At 60.2% G+C, this 23,238-nt stretch overlaps 1 protein-coding gene across 2 annotated transcripts; it reads left to right on the forward strand.

Moving 5' to 3' along the window:
- Window positions 1-7,720: 7,720 nt before the first annotated feature.
- Window positions 7,721-22,782, forward strand: LOC120394400 (leukocyte immunoglobulin-like receptor subfamily B member 2). Of its 2 annotated transcripts, XM_039518637.1 has the most exons (10): window positions 7,721-7,813; window positions 8,056-8,091; window positions 14,346-14,636; window positions 15,813-16,097; window positions 17,811-18,149; window positions 19,498-19,626; window positions 20,228-20,255; window positions 20,802-20,851; window positions 21,497-21,534; window positions 21,836-22,782. In XM_039518637.1, exons 1-10 carry the CDS (start codon window positions 7,786-7,788, stop codon window positions 21,986-21,988), a joined length of 1,377 nt encoding a protein of 458 aa, XP_039374571.1. In that variant the 5' UTR covers window positions 7,721-7,785; the 3' UTR covers window positions 21,989-22,782. The 2 variants fall into 2 exon arrangements, 1 of the variants encoding a protein (XP_039374571.1); XR_005592277.1 differs by lacking the exon at window positions 20,228-20,255 and having other exon boundaries at window positions 21,836-21,902.
- Window positions 22,783-23,238: the final 456 nt, after the last annotated feature.

The raw sequence follows: 23,238 nt of genomic DNA on the forward strand, positions 1-23,238 counted from the left end.
GGGGTGGTGGTGGTGACAGTGACCCCACATCCCCGGGGTGCCCCCTGCCCAGCACAGAGGCCGTGGGCTGTGACACAAGAGGACGTGGTTTGCTGGGGCTATTTTGGTCGAGGATGTAGGTGTTGCTGGCAGATGACAGAGCAAAGGTGTGAGGGACACAGGAAGAGACGAGCCATCGCTGGCTTCCCGCGGCTGCAGCCCCAGGCTCAGTGCCTCATTCTGCTCCCACTCGGGCATCTGGATGGGTAGAGCATGGCATCTGTTCTCACCGTCCTCCTCCTCGGTGAGTATCGGAGACAGCCAGGGCATGGGCCCATGGGGGGATCTGACACCAGGGTTTGTGTCCACGGCGGGATCTGAGACCAGGGTGTAGGATCCTGTTGCTCTGGGTTTTAGTCCTTAATGAGCTGTCTCTTCCCCAGGCTGCTGGCTGGCCGGGCAGAGTGGGCTCTTGGGACGTGAGTATCTGTGGGGCATTGGGGTTCTGGGGAACATTAGTGTTATGGATCGGGGGAGGGGAAAAGAGGAGCTGAGCCCTGAACTTCCCCTCGTAAAACTCAAATCAATCCCCCTGAAATTACTGGTGTGTGTGTGTGTGGGGGGCTGACTCCAGATTGACTCTGAGGGCTAAGAGCAGAACCCGGCCCTGCCCCCAGTGCAATCTGGTGTGACTCCGGATCAACCCCGAGGGGGCTGAGACCAGAGCCTGACAGGTGGATCTGACATGCCCTGCTCACCCTGTCAAGTATCAGAGAGGTAGCCGTGTTAGTCTGGATCTGTAAAAGCAACAAAGAATCCTGTGGCACCTTATAGACTAACAGACGTTTTGCAGCATGAGCTTTCGTGGGTGAATACCCACTTCTTCGGATGCTCACCCTGCTGTGTATTTCCCAGGGGCTGTGAGGACGGGGTGGTCTCTGGACACACAGGGGTTGGGTGAGGATTGGACAGACAGACAGACAGACACCAACAGGGCAGGGCTGGCGCCTGCCCCACTGAACTCCTGGTTCCTTTTTAATCCAGAGAGAGCGTTTCCCAAACCCTCCCTGTCTGTGAGTCCCGCGGGGGTGACTGAGCCGGGGGATAACATCACCTTCCGGTGTGTGGGGGAGCAGCCAGGCATGAGGTTTGAGCTGTATAACAACGGACGCCTGGTAAAGACGCAGGACCCTTCCGGGAATGAGGCCGTTTTCCCCATCACCGGCGTGGGATTGCACGACAGAGGGATGTACACCTGCTGGTATCGCACCAAATCAGAACTAACTGAATGGTCAAAGCACAGCGACCCCGTGGAGCTGGTGGTAGCAGGTGAGGGGCCCGGCTCAGTGTCCTGCTCCCAGCCGGACACTCAGGGGGGCTCGGACCTGATGGGACCTCAGCGCCAGGCTCTGCCATAAGCCCTGGGCCCAGCAAGGGGACGCCTGGCCGGGGAGTGGGGATGCAGTCATTGAGGGGTTCCCCAGCCAGGGGTGAGCAGCAGCCACTGGAGATTTGGGGCCAAGGGAGGGGGGATCCCTGCCCCCAGGGGGGAGCTGCGGAGCAGGGGCCTTTCCCAGGGGGATGCTCCCCATCTTGGGGGATGCACAGAGGGCTCAGGGCCCAGAAGCTGCCCAGCTGTCCCCTCCCCACTCCCCTGGAAACCTAACACTCAATGGGGAGCTGTGTTGGCGGGGGCGGGGGCTGGGTAGCTGAGTCGCCATGTCGGCCCCTCCCTCCCTGGGGACTGCGTTTCACGGCCTGTCTCCTTCTGCTCCCAGAGCCCTCTCTGCCCAAGCCCTCCACCTCCGTCCACCCCAGCCGGGGGGTCTCCGTGTGGGAGCCGGTCGCTGTGTCTCATCCCAGCGACCTCGCGCTGCTCGCGGTGAGAGGTGAGGGCCCCAGATCGGCGTCTCCTAGTCCCCCTTGGCCAGTTAAACAGGCTCCTTCTGGCCAAGGAGCTGCCCCCAGGGGGAGCCACGAAGGGCTGGAGTTACTAGGGGTATGTGGGGCCCAGATGCCATGGGGAGGGGCTCCCTGCAGTGGGATGGATCGAGGGGTTTGCACGGGAACACAGACAGGATGGGGGGATGGGGAGAGGGAGCTGTCCTGGTTTCCTGTTCTGGGGAGCAGGAGGGGGAAGGCAGGGCCGCCCAGAGGATTCAGGGGGCCTGGGGTCTTTGGCGGCAGGGGCCCCCCCGCTGCCGAATTGCCACCAAAGACCCTGAGCGGAAGAAGCTCTCGGGGCCCGGGCCCCGCGAGAGTTTTCTGGGGCCCCCGGAGTGAGTGAAGGACCCCGCTCCAGGGGCCCTGAAAAACTCTCATGGGGGGCCCTGTGGGGCCCGGGGCAAATTGCCCCACTTGCCCCCCCTCTGGGCAGCCCTGGGAGAAGGAGCCACGGTGGGTCTGACTGCACCAATCCCCCTCCCCCTTTGTCACCCCCAGATTACACCCAGGGCAACATCGTCCGTCTGGCCCTGAGCGCCGGGGTCCTGCTGGCTCTGGCACTGATCCTGGCCGAGGCTGCCCACGGCTGGAGGAGGGGTGGACCCTAGGTGAGCTCATCCCCCCACACCCAAATGCCGTACTACAGCCTGGGTGCCCCAGCATGGGGGAGGGCAGAGGGGTCACCAGCACCCTGAGCAGTGTGGGGACGGAGCCGGCCGGCCTGGCTCTTGTTTAAAGCCTTTGTTTTCCCCTCTGCGAGCTGGAAGTCGTCCCATTGCTGTGACCTGCAGCCAGGGCAGGCTCTAGCTTTTTTGCCGCCCCAAGCACGAATTGCCGCCGAATCCGCGGGGCCGGCGAACCTCCTGCAGGCGCGCCGCCGAAGGCTGCCTGACTGCTGCCCTCGCAGGGACCAGCAGGGCGCCCCCCGCGGCTCCCCACCCCAGGCACGCGCTTGGAGTGCTGGTGCCTGGAGCCGCCGTTGCATGCAGCCCCCAGCCCGCCCGTGGGGATAGCTGATTAGCAGCCCCCGAAGGCCCTGGACATCCTGTTCCCTTCCCTGGTTGGGTTATTTTCTGCCCCACTGTGTCGTTCCTCCTCTCCTGGCTCACTGTCCTGGCTTCCCATCGGATGCTGCAGTCAGGTGTGTGGCACCCACCCCACCTGCCCGGCCTAAGGAGAACGGACCCAACGTGGGGCCGGCCCTGCCCGGATTGTAACCGCCCAGGGTCTGAGCAACAGGAGTCAGTGTTTCCTTGCAGCCAGCGTACTCGCTTGTCACTAACCTGCATCCAGCGCCCGCCACCATCCCCAGAATCCGTATTTCTCCCCCGTTTCCATCCTGTCTCTCCCCCACCTCCCGTCTGTCCGTTTGCTAGCAGTGCGGTCAGCGGCCGCCCTTCCTGTCCGACTGGAGAGTGAAGTGAACCGGTTCCTCCCCCCACAGCCCGGCTGGTCTGGACACAAGCGGCTCTGCTCCGGTGACTCTGGAAGGAGCGAGACTTGGAGCCGGGCTGACTCCGGCTGTTGGCCACGGTCGCTCAGCCCCCGTTTCAATAGACAGGCCGGGTGTGATTCCTTGTCCGGGGGGTTAACCCGAAAGCTTTGTCTGTGAGCGGCTGCTGCTGGGGGTTTGCAGAGGAGCCGAGTAGAACCAGGGGCTCGGTTTGAAATGAGCCCCGGCTCCCGGCCTGTGTAACGCTGGTGAGGGAGAGAGTTTCCAACCCCGCTGAGCCCTTTGGGCCTGTGAGACCCTCTGCAAAGAGCAGCTGGGATAGGGGAGTTTGGGGGGACAGGCTGAAGGTGGGGTGTGGGGGGTGATGTGGTGTGATATTATATGATTAAAATATGACCATGTAGTACTACTGTTACTCATTTGCACCAAATCTTCTGCAAAGTATGTCATGGAAGGTGTCAATGGAAAAGTTCTGGTTTGCTGAATAAGATTATCCTATTTCTATGCATGTATCATTTTTGTATCTGCAGTTATGGCTATTGACTATGTACCTGTCTTTCAAATGTGTTTGCTCCTGAGGGAACACCCACAGGATAGTTTACATGGAGTCTAGCCAGCACATCGTGAATGGAGTATTCGAGTGATGGTTTATTCCCATAATACAAGAACTAGGGGTCACCAAATGAAATTAATAGGCAGCAGGTTTAAAACAAATAAAAGGAAGTTCTTCTTCACGCAGCGCACAGTCAACTTGTGGAACTCCTTACCTGAGGAGGTTGTGAAGGCTAGGACTATAACAATGTTTAAAAGGGGACTGGATAAATTCATGGTGGCTAAGTCCATAAATGGCTATTAGCCAGGATGGGTAAGAATGGTGTCCCTAGCCTCTTTTCATCAGAGGATGGAGATGGATGGCAGGAGAGAGATCACTTGATCATTGCCTGTTAGGTTCACTCCCTCAGGGGCACCTGGCATTGGCCACTGTCGGTAGACAGATACTGGGCTAGATGGACCTTTGGTCTGACCCGGTACGACCTTTCTTATGTTCTTATGTACAATGGGCCACGGAAGAAGCTTATCCACACCTGGTGGACTTTCATGTGACTGTTCTAACTGGAATCTGGGTAATGGCCCCTGCTATGACTCATCCAAGCATTGGAGGGTATGCGTGTGACTAGATCATGTGACACTAAACTCCATCTCGTGCCTGTATTTCTCCACAAACTGTGCTGAGGGCTTGTGAAACGACGGCACTTTACATGACATAATTTGCAGAAGATTTGTTGCAATTGTATAACAGTGGTAGCAATCTACATGGTCATATTTTAATCATACAATGTCACAGAAGGTATAAAAGGCCCTGGAAACATCATCTCCATTTTGCCTCTTTCCTGCTCTGATCTCTGGACTGTGGACTTATACGAATGGGAGCATTCTAACCAGTGGACCGAGGACGTTCCAATTTAGACTTACAAGCCAGCAGATTATTCCATCCCTGCTTCAAGCCTGAGCCAAGAACTTTGCAATTGTTGTATGTATTTGATTCCTTTACCCAATTTTAACTCTCACCTCTTTTTTTTATAAATAAACCTTTAGATATTAGATACCCAATAACCACACTGTAGCCAATCCTTTAGTAAGATCTGAGTTACGTATTGATCTGGGTGTGTGGCTGGCCCCTCGGGATCAGAAGAACCCTTTGGTTGATGCAGTTGGTTTTAAATAACCACTTATTAGTAAGGGTATGGCTACACTTACAAATCTGCAGCGCTGGTAGTTGCAGCGCTGGTCGTCCAGCTGTGCAGGGCCAGCGCTGGTGTGTGGCCACACTCACAGCTACCAGCGCTGCAGTGTGGCCACATTTGCAGCATTTGCAGCGCTGTTGGGAGTGATGCATTATGGGCAGCTATCCCAGCATTCAAGTGGCAGCAACGTGCTTTTCAAAAGAGAGGGGTGTGGGGCAGTGTGACAGGGACCAGGGGTGGGAAAGAGAGAGTGGATTTTTGGAACTGACACTGTGCAAAATCAGAAATTTTTCCCACCCCCTTACTGTTAACTGCAAACAGCCTGCATCCAACATACTCTCTTTCCACCCTCTGCCCCCCCTCCCCTCGTTTCTCTCAAGCAAAGCAAACACTCAACACCTGTGAATGACTCCTTTTCTCGCTGCTGGTCAAGCAAAACGCAAACACTCAACCCCTGTGAATCACGCAGGGAGGAGGATCTCATTTGATTGTTCACAGATTGATCACAGCAAACAGGAGCTGATAAGCAGCTCTGCTAGAGCAGCTCTGGTAGCAACGGAGCTCCGGAGGTTCACAACAAAACAAAGAGAGGCTGCATAACAAAACAAAGGGAGTAATTTAGTTAAAAGCATTCTGGGATACACCCTTATACCCTGGAGGCCAATAACAGCGCTGGTGTGTGGCCACACTCGATGACCAGCGCTGCAGCACCAGCGCTGCAATCCTTATTCCCCATGCTGAGTGAGGTGTACGGCCAGCGCTGCAGCCAGGGAGTTGCAGCGCTGGAAGTGCCCTGCAGGTGTGGCCACTTACTAATTGCAGCGCTGGAAAGCCTCCACCAGCGCTGCAACTCGCAAGTGTAGCCATACCCTAGGTCTAGTGTCTGGGTGTTGGAACAGGACTGGAATTCCTAAGGAGGCTGCGTTTCTGACTTCTCGTTAGCCAGTGTGGTGAGACAAGTTTACTTTAGTTGCTGGTTTGGAATATCTTATGGCAGAATATCCATCAGTCTCGGGGTGTATCTGCCCTCCTTCTCAGCAACTTGTCCTGAATTTGGTATTCACAGGGGTGACCCATTGAGGCACAGTGACACATGGGCGTGAGGGGAGGCGGTCCAAGGTCAGGGCTGGGGGGACTTGGGCATGAGGCTAGATGGGCTGAAGTCATGGGGAGGGGGAAACGTGGGTGGGAGGGGAGACTGGCCAAGGCTGAGGCAGGGAAGGGGGGAATGTGGGTGTGAGGGGAGATGGGCTGAGGTCGGAGGGGCTGATGTGGGTGTGTCATGGACTCACAAATCGTGCCCACTCTTGGCCCCATGTGGTCCGTGGGGGGAACCCTCTTTGGTGTGACTGACAGCCCTTCTTGGGGGTCCACCCTCTCTTGGGGTTAGGCCCCTCTACCTCCTGGAGCCGCACCTCTCTTGAGCCTTAGCACGTCTGTCTCTCACCGAGAGGGAGTCCGCTCGCTCTGGACCCCCGGGGCCTCCGCTTCCAGAGAGACAAATGCCACCTGATCTCTAGCCCAGAGCGACTCTCAGCCAGCATAAAACACAGGGCTGGCTCCAGGCACCAGCATTCCAAGCATGTGTTGGGGCGGCAGTCTGTGTGTTTTGCCCCTAAGCAGCGTGCCAAATTGCCCCCACGGACGGCGGGGGCAGTCCGGCGGCAGCTTCTATGTTCAGCTGTCTGCGGCGGCACAGCTTCTGTCTTCTGTCTTTCACCTCTAGGGGGCTGGTGCTAATCTGTGTCCTTTTCTCTAAGCACCGGACTCCACCCCCCAACCAGAGCCAGGGAGAGAACGCAGGAGTCCTGGCCCCCAGCCCCTCCCTGCACCAATCACTAGACCCTACTCCCCTCCCAGAGCCTGGGTATATAACAGGGCAGCTCCTGGGGCATCAGGGTCACGCAGAGTTTCACTGGCAGTAGCAGAAACAGGAAGCGAGCGCAGTCCCTGGACAAACTTCCCCTTTCGCGGATTTATCTGCTGCTCCTTTAACAACTCAGGATCTATATTTATCCCTCCCTCCCCACATCATGGGGACCAGAAACCACAACCCCTCCCAGCCCCCCATTTCTGCAGTGACACTATCTGAGAAGGAGGTTGGCCAGGCCCCCTCCACCCTCATGCTCCAGGGTGAGCACTGGGCCCAGCCAGGTCAGGAAGGAACCTCTGTCCCACTCCATTGGAGAGGGTTGCTCTGTGGGGGGCACTGTGTGTGTATGTGTGTGTGTGCGGGGGGAACCCTCCTCTGCTCTGAGCTGCTGCTCCAGGGAGGCAAGACAGGCCTGTTGGAAAAGGTCAGGACAGCCTGAGCCTGGGCACCTCTTGATGCCTCCTGAGATTGTCCCATTCCCAGCTGGTCCCCGGACTGGGCAGCTCCCATGTGGGGCTGGGAGATGACGTGGGTGGGCGGGTGGGGAGCTGGGCAGCTGCAGGAGGGGATGTGGTTTGCTGGGCGTTGCAGGGAGCTGGCTTTGCTCTGACCGTGGTAGATTAGGGCTGGAGATTGCAGAATAACCATCTGATGGGGAAGAACAGGGCCAAATGCGTCACGGGCTTCCTGGGGCTGCAGTTCCTCATTCCACTCGCACTCGGGCCTCAGACTCGGTGGAGCTCAGCACTGGGGTGCTGGTGGCAGCACTGAGGGTCCCCCACTGACCCATCATGGCGTCTGTTCTCACCGTCCTCCTCGGTGAGTATCAGAGAAAGCCAAGGGAGAGTGCCGATGGGTGGCATCTGAGACCAGGGTGTGTGCCAATGGGGGTGGCGGTGAGACCAAGGTGTGTGCCCATGGGAGGGAGGGGATCTGAGACCAGGGCATGTCCCAGTGGGGGTGGCGGTGAGACCAGGGTGTGTGCCCACGGTGCGTGGGCATCTGAGACCAGGGTCTAATCACTCTGGGATCTGGTCTCTAACAAGTTGTCTCCTCTCCAGGCTGCTGGCTGGCCGGGCAGAGCAGGGTGTCAGGACGTGAGTATCTGTGGGGAATGGGGCAGCTGGGGGAATTTCTGCATTAAGGATGAGGGATGTGGGTAGGGGTGCGGGGCGCCAATCCACTAGAGGGATGAAACTGTCAGACACGTTCTCCCCAGAGGTGGGGACTGAGACCTCACCCTAATCATTACCGGGATGGGAACCTGTTGGAACAACTGAGGGATTTTGTAAACATGTTTTTTTGGGGGGTCTGTCCCAGGAGCTGCTTGCTCAAATGACCCAAATTTAGACTAGGAACCTCATGTCATGGAGTGTGGGGGAGTCAGGGCCCTGCACCCCCAGCTTCCTGTGATTCACGGTGACTCTCAGCCAGACAGTAAAACAGAAGGTTTATTAGACGACAAGAACACAGTCCCAAGCAGGGCTTGTAGGTACAGAAAACAAGAGCCCCCAGTTGGGTCCACCTTGGTGGGTGGGGAGCCCATACCCAGGTTCTTGGCCTCTTCCTGCCTCCCTAGTCAGCTCCAAACTGAAACTCCCTCCAGCCATCTCACCCTGCCACATCCCTGGCACCTTCTCCAGCCTTTGTCCAGTTTCCAGGGCAGAAGGTGTCACCTGGCCCCAACCTCCTCCTGGGCTCAGGTTATGTGCTGGCCATCAAGCATCATCTCTCAGTGAAGTCACACCCTTATATCCCACCATCATCTAGTATGGGCTGGTTTGATAGGATAGCGGGTTTAGTCAATAGGTCAATAACGTGCCACACTGGTAATTAGTACAAAGGGTCAATGTTGGGATATTGTTAGCCTTTTTCCAGAGGGTCTGGCTGGAGAGTCTTGCCCGCATGCTCGGGGTTCAGCTGATCGCCATATTTGGGGTCGGGAAGGAATTTTCCTCCAGGGTAGATTGGCAGTTGCCCTGGAGGTTTTTCGCCTTCCTCCGAAGCATGGGGCAGGGGTCGCTTGCTGGTGGATTATCTGCTACTTGAAGTCTTTAAATCATGATTTGGAGCATTCAACAGCAGAGTCAAGGGAGTGAATTAGTTCAGGAGTGGGTGGATCGGCTTATGTGGCCTGCATCTTGCAGGAGGTCAGACTAGATGATCATAATGGTCCCTTCTGATCTTGAATTCTATGATTCTATGATCAATGCAGACAGTAAACTGGTAAAACCCCCATGCAACATTACTAGGTTAATACTCCGTACTCCATCACACCCCACAGGATAGATCCCAATTCACCGTCTGACTGCAATGGGGGCAGAGCTGGGTTCTGATCTCTGCCCCCCGGGGTCAATACAGAGTCACCCATGACTCCACTGGGGGCAGGGCTGGGTTCTGATCTCAGCTCTTTGGGGTCAATCCAGAGTTACCCCAACTGCAGTGGGAGCAGGGCTGAATTGACCCTGCATAACTAAAGCAACCAGAGATTGGAAATCTCCTTTCCCCCTGTCACGGAGTGTGGGGGAGTCAGGCCCTGCACCCCCGGGCTCCCTGCCGATTCACCAGGACTCTCAGCCAGCCAGTAAAGTAGAAGGTTTATTTAGACAACAGGAACACAGTCCAACACAGGTCTTGCAGGCACAGATAACCGGATCCCCCCCCCGGTTAGGTCCATCTTGGGGCCTCACAGCCCCCCTCGGGGATCAGAGCCCTTCCTCCCTGCTTCCCCTCCTCTGCCCAGCCAACTCCAGTCTGCCCAGCCCCCTCCGGCCCCTCCTCTCTGCTCAGCTTCTCTCCTGGGCCGGGAGGTCACCTGACCCCTTTGTCTCCCACACCTTTAGAGGCACCTTTGCAGGGAGGGGTCCGGCCATCAGTTGCTAGGAGACAGAACTTCAGGCATTTGGCTGCATGGCCTTTTGCTGCACCCAGCCCCCAGTACGAACAGTCCCACTTCGTCACACCTCTCCCCCCTTCGAGACCGAACTGAGCGGGGTCACTCCAGCCAGTGACCTGGGGAAGTTCAAACCCACCTACATTCCCATGGCTGCCCCAGGGTCCCCCCCGTTCTGGGGGGAGAGTTACCCCAGGTCATTCCAGTTTCCTGCCCCCCTGTAGGTCGGGGGGACTCGAGGACACTTGCAGGTTGCAGGGGGGAAGCCTTATGCCGCCCGTGCCCTTTCCCCACCCCAATACCCCTGGGGTGCACGCGGGGCTGGGGCCTTCTCCCCACGTTCCAGTCTGGGGGGCTGCGATTCAGGCTCTCTCGGTTCAGAGCCCCCCTTCTGACCCTGGCCCCCCGCTGGACAGGCTCCTCGGGGCGGGGCGAGGGTCTTAAAGCCATCTCCCCCCTGTCCCGGGCCTTCCTCCCCCTCTGGCAGGGGTCACAGGAGCGGCAATGCTGCCGGACATGGGCAAAGACCCCAGGCCAGTAATAGTTCTGTAGCAGCCTCTGCTGGGTACGCCAGGCTCCCGGGTGCCCTGAGGGGGGAATGTCATGGGCCCGGCACAGCAGCTGGTGGCGATACTCCTGGGGTACCACCAGCTGCCTCCTGATCCCCCCTGACTCCATCTTCCCTGGGGGAGCCCATTCTCGGTACAGGAACCCCTTCTCCCACAGGAACCTTTTCCGGCCACCTCGTCCCATGGTCTGTTCCCCCCCGAGGTTGGCCAGGTCCCCTATCCTCCGCAAGGAGGGGTCTTCCCGCACCGCGGCCTGGTACTCAGACGCTGGGGCAGGGACGGGGATCTGCTCTCTCTCCCCAGCTGGGTCTGAGGCCCCAGCCTCTCTGAGCCCCGTCCCTGGGTGTTCCCTCCCCACCGGGTCAGGGTCCGGTGCCCCGGGCAGAGTGCCTTCCCCGGTGTCAGGGTGCAGAGCCCTGCGTCGGTTCTGACTATGGTTCACGGCCAGGGCACCCCGGGTGTTACTGGGCCAGTCCTCGAGATCCCCCCCCATTAACACCTCCGTGGGCAAATGTGGGTGCACCCCCACGTCCTTGGGGCCCTCCTTGTCCCCCCACTTCAGGTGTACCCTTGCCACAGGCACCTTGAATGGGGTCCCGATCACACCCCTCAGGTTCAAGTAGGTATTGGGCACCATCCGATCTGAGCCCACCACCTCGGGCCGGGCCAGCGTCACCTCTGCGCCCGTGTCCCAGTACCCAGTGACCTCCCTCCCGTCTACCTCCAGGGGAACAAGGCACTCGCTCCGGAGGAGTAGCCCTGTGCCCACCCTGTAAACCCAAAACTCAGGGTTGGGAGCATCCAGCCCCTCGGAGGGGTCGACCCGGGGTCCCCCTCCCTCCTTCGCAGGTGGTACACGGCCAGCCCCCCTTTCCTGCGAACGCTGCCCCTCATCCGACTGGGTCTCTACCCAGTTAACCCGGTGTGAGGTTGATCTGCTCAGTTTGTCCGGGAGTTTGGGGCACTGGGACCGCAGGTGGCCCCTCTGGCCACAGTGATAGCAGCGCATGTCCCGTTGGTCCCCTCGAACCGGTCGGTTGTCCCTGGCGCTGGCCGTTCCCTTTGGGAGGGGGCTCTCCCGATTCCCCTTTTGGGTGGTCTCAGGATGACTCTCCCTCGGCGTCGCGACAGGCCTGTTCCTTTGGGGCTCCTCCCTGCCACCCCCCAACTGGCTCTTCACATAGTCATCGGCCAGCCGCCCTGCGTGTCGCGGGTTCTCTGGCTTTTGGTCCCTTAACCACAGCCTCAGGTCGGATGGGCACCGCTCATACAGCTGCTCCAGTACCAGCAGTTTAACCAGGTCCCCCTTCGTCTGGGCCCCATCTGCCCACTTGCTGGCGTATCCCTCCATGCGGACGGCCAGCTGCAGATAGGAGACCTCAGGGGTTTTATCCTGACTCCGGAACTTCTCCCGGTACATCTCAGGGGTGAGCCCAAACTCGCGCAGCAGGGCCTGCTTGAATGGTTCGTAGTTCCCTTTCTCCTCCTCCCGCAGCTGGCCGTACAATGCCACGGCTTTGGGGTCCAGTAAGGGGGTGAGAACCCGGAGCCTGTCCGCCGGATCCACCTGGTGCAGCTCGCAGGCCGTCTCAAAGGTGTCTAGGAAGTCACCCATGTCCTCCCGCTCCTTGCGTGGGGCCAGGATGGACTTATCAAAGCTCCGCGCAGTCCTGGGCCCCCCTTCACTCACCGCCGCCCGGGGCCTGCTGCCCCCCTGCCTCGCCAGGTCCAGCTCATGTTGACGCTGTCGCTCTTTCTCCGCCCGTTCCTGCTCCCTCTGTCGCGCCTCATGTTCCCTCTGTTCCTTACGATCCTCCAGCTCTCTGTGTTTTTGTTCCCTTTGTTCCTTACGATCCTCCAGCTCTCTCAGTTTTAGCTCTCTCTCCCAGTCCAGCCGCTGGCGCTCCACGGATGAGCGTCGCCGGGACGAACCCCGGCTGGGGGGTGAGCTTCGCCGGGAGGATCCCCTGCTGGCCGGGGGGGTCACGGTGTCCTCGGTAGCTGGGCTCCTCCTCCCCCTCCCCCTAGGCCTAGGGGTGGGAGGTCTCGGGGAGCCCTCAGCGGCCGGCTGACCACTCCCAGCGGGGACAGACACTGGTGCTTGCGCTGCATCTGCCGGGCTGCTTCCCTCAGAGACAGGGATCGGTTCATTCACACGATCTGCCTCCTCCAGCTGGGCAATCAGCTGGGCCTTGGTGAGTTTCCCACTGCGCAGCCCCCTCTGCTTGCACAGCTCCACCAGGTCGCACTTGCGCTTCTTGGCATCCATCTTCCTGCTGGCCACTCGCAGGCCGGGGTGCTCGCCGCTCCCCACGGGTTCCAGGGGGGGACCCCTAGTGTGTCAGTCCTTGAGGTCACCACCTCTTTGCCAGGGTCGAGCTGCAGATTCCTCCGCCCCTGGGACCGCTCGCTGTGATCCCCCGGGGGACCCTGTTACTGCAAAGTCCTGCTCTCTGGTCACACTCTCCCGGGGGTTAATCGCCCCTTCGTTTTACTGCTCCCCAGTCACTTACTACAGGAAGCGCCGTCCACAGGGTGCAGTCATCCCACCGCTGCCACCAGTTGTCACGGAGTGTGGGGGAGTCAGGCCCTGTACCCCCGGGCTCCCTGCCGATTCACCAGGACTCTCAGCCAGCCAGTAAAGTAGAAGGTTTATTTAGACGACAGGAACACAGTCCAACACAGGTCTTGCAGGCACAGATAACCGGATCCCCCCCCAGTTAGGTCCATCTTGGGGCCTCACAGCCCCCCTCGGGGATCAGAGCCCTTCCTCCCTGCTTCCCCTCCTCTGCCCAGCCAACTCCAATCTGCCCAACCCCCCTCCGGCCCCTCCTCTCTGCTCAGCTTCTCTCCCCGAGGTCACCTGACCCCTTTGTCTCCGACACCTTTAGAGGCACCTTTGCAGGGAGGGGCCGGGCCATCAGTTGCTAGGAGACAGAACTTCAGGCATTTGGCTGCATGGCCTTTTGCTGCACCCAGCCCCCAGTACGAACAGTCCCACTTCATCACACCCCCTCTGTCACAGAATCCCTGGGTGATACTCTGGAACTGCTCCCTATGAAGCCAGTGCAGGACTCTGGTGAAGTCTCCTCTCTAGGAGCAGACTATCTTCAGGGCAAGCAGCTCACACGGCTTCACCTTCCTGGGTCTGACCTTGGAGCATTCAGCATCCCCGTCCCTCTGTGTGCTTCCCACAGTGAGTCCGCCCAGGCGGGGTCCTGGGGAAGCCAGAGGGTCCTGCACCCCCACTTCACAGTCAGACGTGACTCTCAGCCAGCCAGTAACACAGAGGTTTATTCGATGACAGAAACAGGGTCTAAAACAGAGCTTGTAGGTACAGGGAACAGGACCTCTCAGCTCAGTTGGGTCCATTTTGGGGGGCAGTGAGCCAGACACCCATGTCTGCCCTTCACTACTCGTCCCCAGCCAGCCCCAAACTGGCTCACCCTCCAGCCCCTCCTCCTCTGGGCTTTGTCTCTTTCCCGGGCCAGGAGGTCACCTGATTCCTTTGTTCTCCAACACCTTTAGCTATCACCTTGCAGGGGAGAAGGGCCCGGGCCATTAATTGCGAGGAGACAGAGTGTTGGCCATTTATGTGCACTGCCCCTTTGCTCTGCAACAATTACATCCCCTTATTCCACCACCTAGAGACTTAAGAACTGCATTGGGGAAACTGAGGCACCAACACCGTATTCAGAGGAAAAATTAAGAACATTCCCACTTTGTCACATCCTCCTGTATCTCACCCCGGCTGTGAGCCGCGGGGCCGGGCTGCACCACAGGGACGGGCAGGGGGTAAAACGCTGGAGCGACAGATGGGCAGAGGATTGAATCAGACGGACGCGGTTTGTGTTACCCCCACTTACTGCCTGTTTGTTTGTGACTCCAGAGGGGTCCTACCCCAAACCCTCCATCTCCGTCAGCCCCAGAGGGGTGATCCCCATGGGGGGAAAGGTCACCATCCGGTGTCGGCATCAGGACTGGGGCATGAGGTTCCTCCTCTACAAGGATGGAGCTGGGAACTATCTGAATTACACAGACCCTGCCGGCTCTGAGGCTGAATTTCCCATCACCAGCGCCAGACGGGAACACGGGGGCAGCTACACCTGTCGTTATATCTACAGATCAGGAGGAACTGTCTACTCGGAGCTCAGCGACCCTGTGCAGATCATTGTAGCAGGTGAGGGGCCCAGCCCGGCGCCTCGGCTCCCAGCCCCACATCCAGACAGACTTCAGGGGGTCTCAGCAGATGGGATGTCCAGCCCAACCAGTGAAGGTCCCATGGTGCCTTGGTGCCCTGGATCCCAGGGGAGACCCTGATCCTGTCTTTGCCCCATCACTAATGCTCCACGCCGGGGATGGGGCACAGTGTGCCGGGGTCTGTCTCATTCCCATCTCCCACCCACTGCAGAGCTCAGCTCCCCCAAACCCTCCAGCTCCCTCAGCCCCAGCAGGGGGGTCGCTCTGGGGGGAGCTTCGACCATCCGGTGTCGGGGCCAGCGCCGGGGTCTGGAGTTTGCTCTGTATAAGGCTGGGGCCAGGAACGCAGCAGTGGGGGGCGAGGACTCGGCTGGGGTCAAATTTCCCATCCCCAAAGTGAGCCAGGCAGAGGGAGGCAGCTACACCTGCTATTATCCCCCCAGCTCGGATCCCCACACCTGGTCGGAGCCCAGTGACCCCGTAGAGCTGGTGCGAGTAGGGGAGGGGCATCTCCGCTCCCATCCCCAGGCCCAGCAGACGGGACGCTTGGCCGGGGAACAGGGACAGAGTCACTGCGGGGTTCCCCAGCCAGGGAGGAGAAGCAGCCGCTGGAGATTCAGGGCTGAGGGAGCGGGGATCCCTGCCCCCAGGGGGAGCTGCAGGCTCCCAGGCAACACATCAGTTAGGGGGTGATGGACGGAGCTGAAGGTTATAAACCTCAGTGTATAGTAGAGACTTGCACAGTCCCCTACAAGTCGGTGGTGGTGCCATGCACAGAACCCAGGAGTCCTGGCTCCCATCCTCCCTGCTCTCCCCGCTAGACCCCACTCCCCTCCCAGATCCAGGGACAGAACCCAGGAGTCCTGGCTCCCAGCCCCCCCAGCAGAGAAGCCAGGGAGTGAATGGACCCTGGAGACTGGCCTGGCCTGGCACCCGCCGGGGAGCAGAGCTCTGGGCCCCAGGGGCTGGGGTGGCTCCGTGTCTCATGCTGTGAGCCCAGGGCTGAGGGGAAACTCTGGCCCCTGTGGAAAGGGATCCAGGAGCCCATCCCCAGGGCCGCCGGGTCTGACCCACCACTGAGGCCGTGTGGTGAGGACGGGCCCCAGGAGTGAGTGACGGGGCCTGTGTCTCACGGCCTGTCTGCTTCCCACTGCAGAGCTCAGCTACCCCAAACCCAGCATCTCCCTGAGCCCCAGCTGGGGGGTCTCCCTGGGGGCAGCCGTGACCGTCCGGTGTCAGGGACAGCGCCGGGGCATGCGCTTCGTGCTGAATAAAGAGCATCGCCATTTCCCACCTCTGGATTCGGACGGGTTTGAGGCTGAGTTTCCCATAAGCATCATGAGCTGGGAGGACAGTGGGAGCTACAGCTGCTTCTATCACAGCAGATCAGAGCCATTCACCATGTCGTACCCCAGCAACCCCGTGGAGCTGGTGGTGAGAGGTGAGGGGCCCGGCTCGGCGTCCCCGTTCCCAGCCCCACCCTCAGCCAGACCCTCACGGGGGCTCGGTGCCAATAGGACGCTCAGAGCCAGGCTCTGCCCTGAGCCCTGACCCCGCAGAGGGGACGCCCGGCCGGGGAGCAGGGACGGAGTCACTGGGGGGTTCCCCAGCCAGGGGGGAGCAGCAGCCCCTGGAGACTCGGGGCAGGGAGGCTACTTTAACGCTGCCCCTTGTGCGTAGGAACCGTGAGTCGCTATTTAATCCCGTGATCCCATCCCCTCTGTTCTCCAGGCCCCGCCCCAGGCAGTGCCCCGGCCGGGGCTGAATGAGGCAGGGGCTGCAGGAGGAGCAGTGGCTTGGTGGACACGGCGCTGGGCTGGGACCCAGCAGATCTGGCCCAGCTCCTGGCGCAGTCACAGACTCTGTGTGACGGGAGCACGTCACAATTTTCAAAAGTGTCCTTCCTTGTGCGGAGGGGGGGCTCAATCTTGGGGGATCTCAGGCCGAGTGCCCACAAACCAAGATGCCCACAGTTAATGGAGACCTCTGCCAGTGCTGGCCTCAATAGCGCTGGATCCCTTATGTCAGCAGTCCTCAACCTTTTCGTCTGGCGGGCGTTAGACGAAGGACTGTGGCGGCGGTGGAGCATCCACTGAAATGCCACTGAATCACAGAAATTCAGCAGTGACACCTCTCGATGACGCCGCTTGTCAGTGGCAAGCGGCATCATCGAGAGGCATCGCCTTTGAAATACCGCCAAAATTCAGCGGCATTTCGGCAGATGCTCGACCGCCGGCCAGGACGCGGGCGCATTTAGATGCCCCCGCAGGTGCCATGGCGCCCGCGGGCACCGTGTTGGGGACCCCTGCCTTATGTTGAGGGGTCATGTAGGGGCCACATCATGATCAGGGCCCCGTTGTGCCAGGTGCTGCATAAACACAAAGTGAAGAGCCAGTCCCTGCTTCTGGGAGCTCACTAAGGAAAGTGAATCTGTCTGTGCCTCAGTTTCCCCTCTGTAGAATGGGGATAATGACCCCTCCCTGCCTCCCAGGGGGCTGACTCCCTTCCTGTGTGGACCAGCATGTGAGTTGCTCAGTGTCCAGGGCAGGTCAAATGCAGTGAATGAGGCAGGGGCCACACATGGCATATGAGGACCCCAAGAACTAGGCAGCCGCGGCTTGTGTCTGTGGGGCTGGAAGCCCAGCTCGCAGGGCCGGGATTCTGGGTTAGGGGGCACTCTGGGATCTGGGAGAGAATTTCTGCCAAGTGGCCTCTGGATCTGCCCAAGCCTGGGGCCATCCAGGGAATCATTAAAGATGAGGGTTGGAAGAGAGCTCAGGAGGTTCTAGTCCAACCCCCTGCTCAAAGCAGGACCAACCCCAACTAAATCAGCCCAGCTGGGCCTGAAAAACCTCTAAGGAAGGAGATTCCACCACCTCCCTAGGGAACCCAGTCCAGTGCTTCACCACCCTCCTAGGGAAATAGTGTTTCCTAATATCCAACCTAAACCTCCCCCACTGCAACTTGAGACCATTGCTCCTTGTTCTGCCATCTGCCCCCACTGAGAACAGCCGAGCTCCATCCTCTTTGGAACCCCCCTTCAGGTAGTTGAAGGCTGCTATCAAATCCCCCCTCCCTCTTCTCCTCTGCAGCTGGAGGCCGGGGCTGGGTGGGTGCCCAGGTCTGGCTCTCACAGCCTGTCTCCTGTGCGCAGATCGCAGCTTATCCAAACCCTCCATATCTCTGAGCCCCACCGGGGTCACCGCCCCAGGGGCAGACGTCACCATCCGGTGTCAGGGGCAGCGCCAGGACGTGAGGTTCTTCCTGCACAAGGCTGGAGACCTGAACCCACAGCGACACATGGACCCTGCTGGGGCCGGGGCCGAGTTCCGCATCCCCAGCGTGGGCCGGCAGCACGGAGGGAGCTACAGCTGCAGCTACCGGCCCCGGTCACAGCCCTTCATTTCGTCGTACGCCAGCAGCTCTGTGGAGCTGGTGGTAGCAGATGAGGGGCCCGGCTCCACGGCCCTGCTCCCAGCCACACCCTCAGAAGGTCAGCAGCCTGATTGGATGCTCAGAGCGGAGGTCCCAGTGCTAAGGGTTCCCCTGCTCCCACCCTCCCCCGTGCTTCTGCGGACCAGGGTTGGGGTGCTGGGGCTTCTCCCATCCTGCTTGCCTGGTGGCTGGAGCTCTGGGGCTCCCTACTTGGCTGGGGTCCCTGGGCACAGGCCCCATAGGCCCAGTGGCTGATCCACCACTGGTCGTGGAAGGTGTGGGGTGATCTCTGAGTCAGTGTTTCAGCCCTTCCCCCACCCTGACAGATGCTGGTTCTATTCCCGCAGGGGGAACTGATCCAACCCAGCATGGAACGGCGCCGGCTCCCATGCACCCAGGCAGTGCAGGGTCAACCAGGGCCGGCTCTAACTTTTTTGCCACCCCAAGCAAAAAAAAAGAGTGGCGTCCTGCCGTAACACCCCCCCACCGCGAGCGCTGCGCCACCCGAAGCTCCGCCCCCTGAGCGCAGTGCCGCCCAAGCCCCTGCCCCCTGAATGCTGCGCCGCCAAACCCACCCCCACCCCGAGCGCCACCCGGCAGAAACAAAACAAACAAAAAAAAGCCCTGCTGAACTAAAACAAAAACCAAAAACACCTGAGCACCGCCCCAAGGTGCCACCCCAAGCACGTGCTTGGTCGGCTGGTGCCTGGAGCCGGCCCTGGAGCCAGGTACCGGCCAGGGGGGAATCTCTTGAATCACAGATTATGGGGCAGCTTCCCTCAGTGGTTGCCCAGGGGAAGGGATGGAGGCTGTTCTCAGGGGCAGTGACTGCCCCCCCCCCACCCCCGCCGACAAGTTTGGGAAGGGAGCGAAGCCTCCTACTCAGACACGAACCCGCCGCTAATGGGGCAGCCGGAGGCTTCCTCTGGGGGCAGCTGGGCCCTCAGTGGCCACTGGCGGGGCGGGGTGTGTGTGTGTTGCCCTGGAGCTCCCTGCTAAGCAGCCGGGAGCAGCCAGCATGTGAGGCGGGATACCGGGCTAGATGGGCCCGTTGGCCTGAGCCGGTGTGGCCCGAGGAAGGGGTTGAAATGCCTTCGAAATGACGGCCAGGCTGGGTCAGACAGTGCCCCCTAGCGCCGTGCTGGGGCAATGGGGCCAGCCCTGACCGATGGGGAGAGCGCCCCCTACTGAGCCCCCCACGCCCTGTAGCCCAGTGCCCCTAGTGCGACAAATCCCCCAAACCTTGCTGGCTCTGACCCCACTTGATGCCCTGGGGCCCCCAACACCCTCCCCATAGAATTTTCTGCTGCCTGCGCCCTGCCATGTCCCAGCCCCTGGAGCACTGCCTGGGGTGGGAGGAGCTGGGGGGAACAGACCAGCCGCTCACGGCTCCTGCTGTTTCCCAGGCGGATTGGAATTGCCGGCACGTCCGGGTCTGACTAATCCCATGATCGCCGGGGCAAGCGCAGCAGCCGCCGGCCTCCTCCTCCTCCTCCTCCTCGTGGCCTTCGTCTGCTTCAGAAAAACCCGAGCCAGTGAGTGCCCCGCCCAGCGAGGGAAGGGTTAAACCTGCCGCTAAGCAGGGCTGGATGGGGTCACGGCTGGGATGGGGGACTGTGCCGGGAAAGCCAAGGAGCAGGGGGGCTCAGCAGAGGGTTCTGCTGCATGTGTAGTTCCTGTACACACGTACCTGTCCCACCCCAGAGGGGCTGCATCTCAGCGCCAGGTGAGGGATCCCCATATAACCAGTTCCCACCCCAGAGGTGGCCGCATCTAAGCACCGAGCAAGGGGTTCCTGTAGAAAGAGCCATCGGCACCGAGCCTCTCAGGTACATGAGGTGCCAGGGAAGCCAACCTATGGATCAGGTTCGTTATAACGAGTCACTAGCGAGGGAGGATTGGGGACAGGAAAAGCCCCCCGAGTTAGTCTGCCCCTCCCCCCGGTGCATGCTGTGGTGTTGTGCTGCCCCCTGCTGGTCCGTCCCATCCCAGCAGGGATCCAGGTTCAGCACCAGCAGCAGAGGGGAGCCCCCAGGCCCTCCCATCCCTGTTGCCCTGTGGGGGTGAGTGGCCGGGCGCTGGGACCGGGGGATCCCGATTGGCTCATGGGGGATTCTGGTTTGTGTCCCTCTGCAGGAAAACGAGACGCACCAAGACCGAGCAGGTAGGAACCCGGCTCCTCCCTGCTCCCGATGGGCCTGCCGGGGTCACAGGGCTCCTGGGTTCTGTCCCCGGTTCTGGGGGAGGGAGTGCGGGTTGGGGGCCAGGACTCCTCAGAGATGACCTGGGCCTGCTGACAGTGGAGGGGCACAACCCCAGAACAGCTGGAGTCACACCCGCCCCCCCCCTCGGAAAACAGTGACACCCCCCGTGCAACTCCCAGCTGTTCCTCCGCTCCTGCCTTTGCTCTCCCTGTCCAGCGCAGCTCCTCAGCTCAGCTGCTCCGCAGGGAGGGGCCCGGCTGCACCATGTGACTGAGCTATGTGGGGGGTGTGTGTCATGTGACCCTGCTTCCCCCCCACACACATGTGTCACCTCTGCCGGGGTTCTGTCCCCAGCTCTGGCAGGGGAGTGGGGTCTAGTGGTTGGGGAGGGGGGTTAGGGAACAGGGGTCAGTGTGAGGCAGGATTGGGGGCTCTCTGGGTGTGTTGGGGAATCTTCCTGTGGGTGGGGGAATATGACCTTTACAAGGGGATTTTCTCTCTTTTAGCACCAGCCCCTTGGTGGTGTTGAAGGCCCCGGCTCAGCAAGACCCCGTCTGTGAGTAACACACCCAAGGGGGTACCAGGGTGGGGCAGGACCCCTTGAGGAGGGATGGGGCTTGTGGGGGCCCCACCCACATGGGACGGGGCCTGATTTACAGCTGCTGCTGGGCGGGACTAAGGAGAAGGTCCCAGAGGTAGCCGGTGCCAGCGGAGCTTCTTGCCTCCTCCCGACCAGCTCCGTGTGGGTCACCCTCCCCTCCCCCTCTAGTTCATAGTCTCCCTCTCTGTGCCCCTCATCCCCACCCCCCAGGCCTGGGGCTCTGTGTGTCTCCTCTTCATTTCTCCATCGGACCTTCCCAGCCAGTGACCTGTGGGGAATCCCCATCCACTCTTGGCTCCCAGCCCCCTGCTCTAACCACTAGACCCTACTCCCCTCCCAGAGCCAGGGAGAGAACCCAGGCATCCTGCCTCCCAGCCCCCCTACCCCGCCATAACCCCCTAGACTCTGCTACCATCTCTGTGCCTCAGTTTTCCTCTCTGTAACATGGGGCTAATGACCCTGGCCCATGCTGTGGGGCGGGGGAGGGGTGGCTGTGCCGGGCTCTGACCCCCCTGGCTGGACGGGGGGGTCGGAGCTGGGTGTGGGGTTCTGCTCTGGGCCGGCCGGGGGTGCAGCTCAGCAGGTGTCTCTGTTTCGCAGATGCCTCCGTCGACGAAGGGAAAGAGCTGCAGACCCTGGTAAGTTTCCCTGTCTGCCCGTGGGACCTGACCCCCAAGCCTGACCCACATGGGCCCCGCTCACCTTATGTGGCACACTCGGTATTTCAGGGTGGGGGTAGGGTTGCTGGGAGGGGCTTATGGGATCGCCAGCTGGGATTGCCGGGGTGTGTGTGTGTGTGTGTCCCCCTGTCACTCCCTGCTGGAGGGGACGAGCCCTGCTCTGTGTGAACATTTGTGTGTGTGGTGGTGGTATGTGGGGGGGTTGGTGCACACACACAGACACACACACACACACACCAGTGACTCTCTCCCCTCTCAGCCCCAGGAGCCCGATCCCGACGGACTCACCTACGCTGAGCTGAACCACCAGGCGCTGCAGGCCAAGCAGGGGGGCCTGGCCCCTGACCCTGACCCTGTCCAGCCCAGTGTCTACGCCGCGATCAACATGAGCCAGGGTGGCCCCCTGCAGTGAGAGCCCCCCGCAGCCACGGGGCGCCGGCCCCCAGCATGTGACAGACTCAGACTCACAGACCTTAAGGCCAGAAGGGTCCATCGTGATCATCTGGTCTGAGCTGCTGCACTTCGCAGGCCGCAGAGCCTCACCCACCCACTCCTGTAGCAGACCCCAGCGTCCGGCTGAGTCACTGACGGCCTCAAATCATGGGTTAGAGACTTCAAGTTACAGAGAATCCACCATTGACACTAGTTTAAACCTGCCAGTGCCCCGCGCCCCAGGCTGCATATGAAGGTAAAACACCTGCAGGGTCTCTGCCAATCTGACCTGGGGGAAATTCCTTCCTGACCCCAGATACGGCGACCAGTTAGACCCTGAGCACGTGGGCAGGACCCACCAGCCAGTAACTTGGGGGTGGATTCTCTGTAGTAACTCAGAGCCCTCCCCAGCGAGTGTCCCGTCTCCGGCCGTTGGAGAGATTTGCTGCTAGCAGTCGCGGATCAGCTCCATGCCCTTGTGGGATGTCTCCTCATCCCGTCCCCTCCAGAAATGCCTCAAGCTCAGTCCTGAAGCCAGTTATGTTCCTTGGGAGGTTGCTCCAGAGCTTCGCTCCTCTGATGGTTGGGCCTTGTCTACACTGCAGAGTATCGACAAAAAGCGCCATAACAATATCGCTATTGCACATTCACACTGCGCTTCCTCTGCCGGCAGATCGCATCCACGTTTGGTGCTCCAGCGTCGACAGCGAGAGCAGTGCATTGTGGGTAGTTATCCCACCGTGCTACTCAGCACTTTCTGCAGCTAGGACTTGTGGGAAGGCGGGGGGGGGGGGGATCACAGCGTTTCATGGGGGCAGGCTCAGCGTCCCATGGTGCATTATTTTCTGTCCCAGCATCCCACGCTGGTCCCTCTGCGTTTCACGGCATTTTCTAATGGCCCCTGTTTCTGGTGCGCCCGCCATCCCTGTGCAAAAGGATGGATCCCTCCACTGCTGTGAACGCAGCGTGGCTGGCCAGGCAGTATGTCGTGAGTTCCCAGTGTGAACAGGAACCAGAGTTGCCCGAGCTGCTGTGTGCCATGGAAAGAAACAACACCAGGTTCCTCCTGGCATTCGCGGAGCGGCTGCACACGGTGGATTGTCGCTGTTGGGCTCAGGGAAACAAGCGCTGAGTGGTGGGATCACATTGTTATGCAGGTCTGGGATAAGCGACGAGTGTGTGTGTGTGTGTGTGGGGACACGCGGGGTCACATGGCCCCCCACCGATTTC

This window comes from Mauremys reevesii, unplaced genomic scaffold (genome assembly GCF_016161935.1).
Source record: "Mauremys reevesii isolate NIE-2019 unplaced genomic scaffold, ASM1616193v1 Contig56, whole genome shotgun sequence".
NCBI classification, from domain to species: Eukaryota; Metazoa; Chordata; order Testudines; family Geoemydidae; genus Mauremys; species Mauremys reevesii.

Bases quoted from the DNA above. Each gene is read 5' to 3' on its own strand.
- LOC120394400 (XM_039518637.1), top strand. From the start codon at position 7,786: ATGGCGTCTGTTCTCACCGTCCTCCTCG. The intron at 8,092-14,345 runs GTGAGTATCTGT...TTGTGACTCCAG, and splicing joins GCAGAGCAGGGTGTCAGGAC to AGGGGTCCTACCCCAAACCC. The intron at 16,098-17,810 runs GTGAGGGGCCCG...TCCTGTGCGCAG, and splicing joins CGTGGAGCTGGTGGTGAGAG to ATCGCAGCTTATCCAAACCC.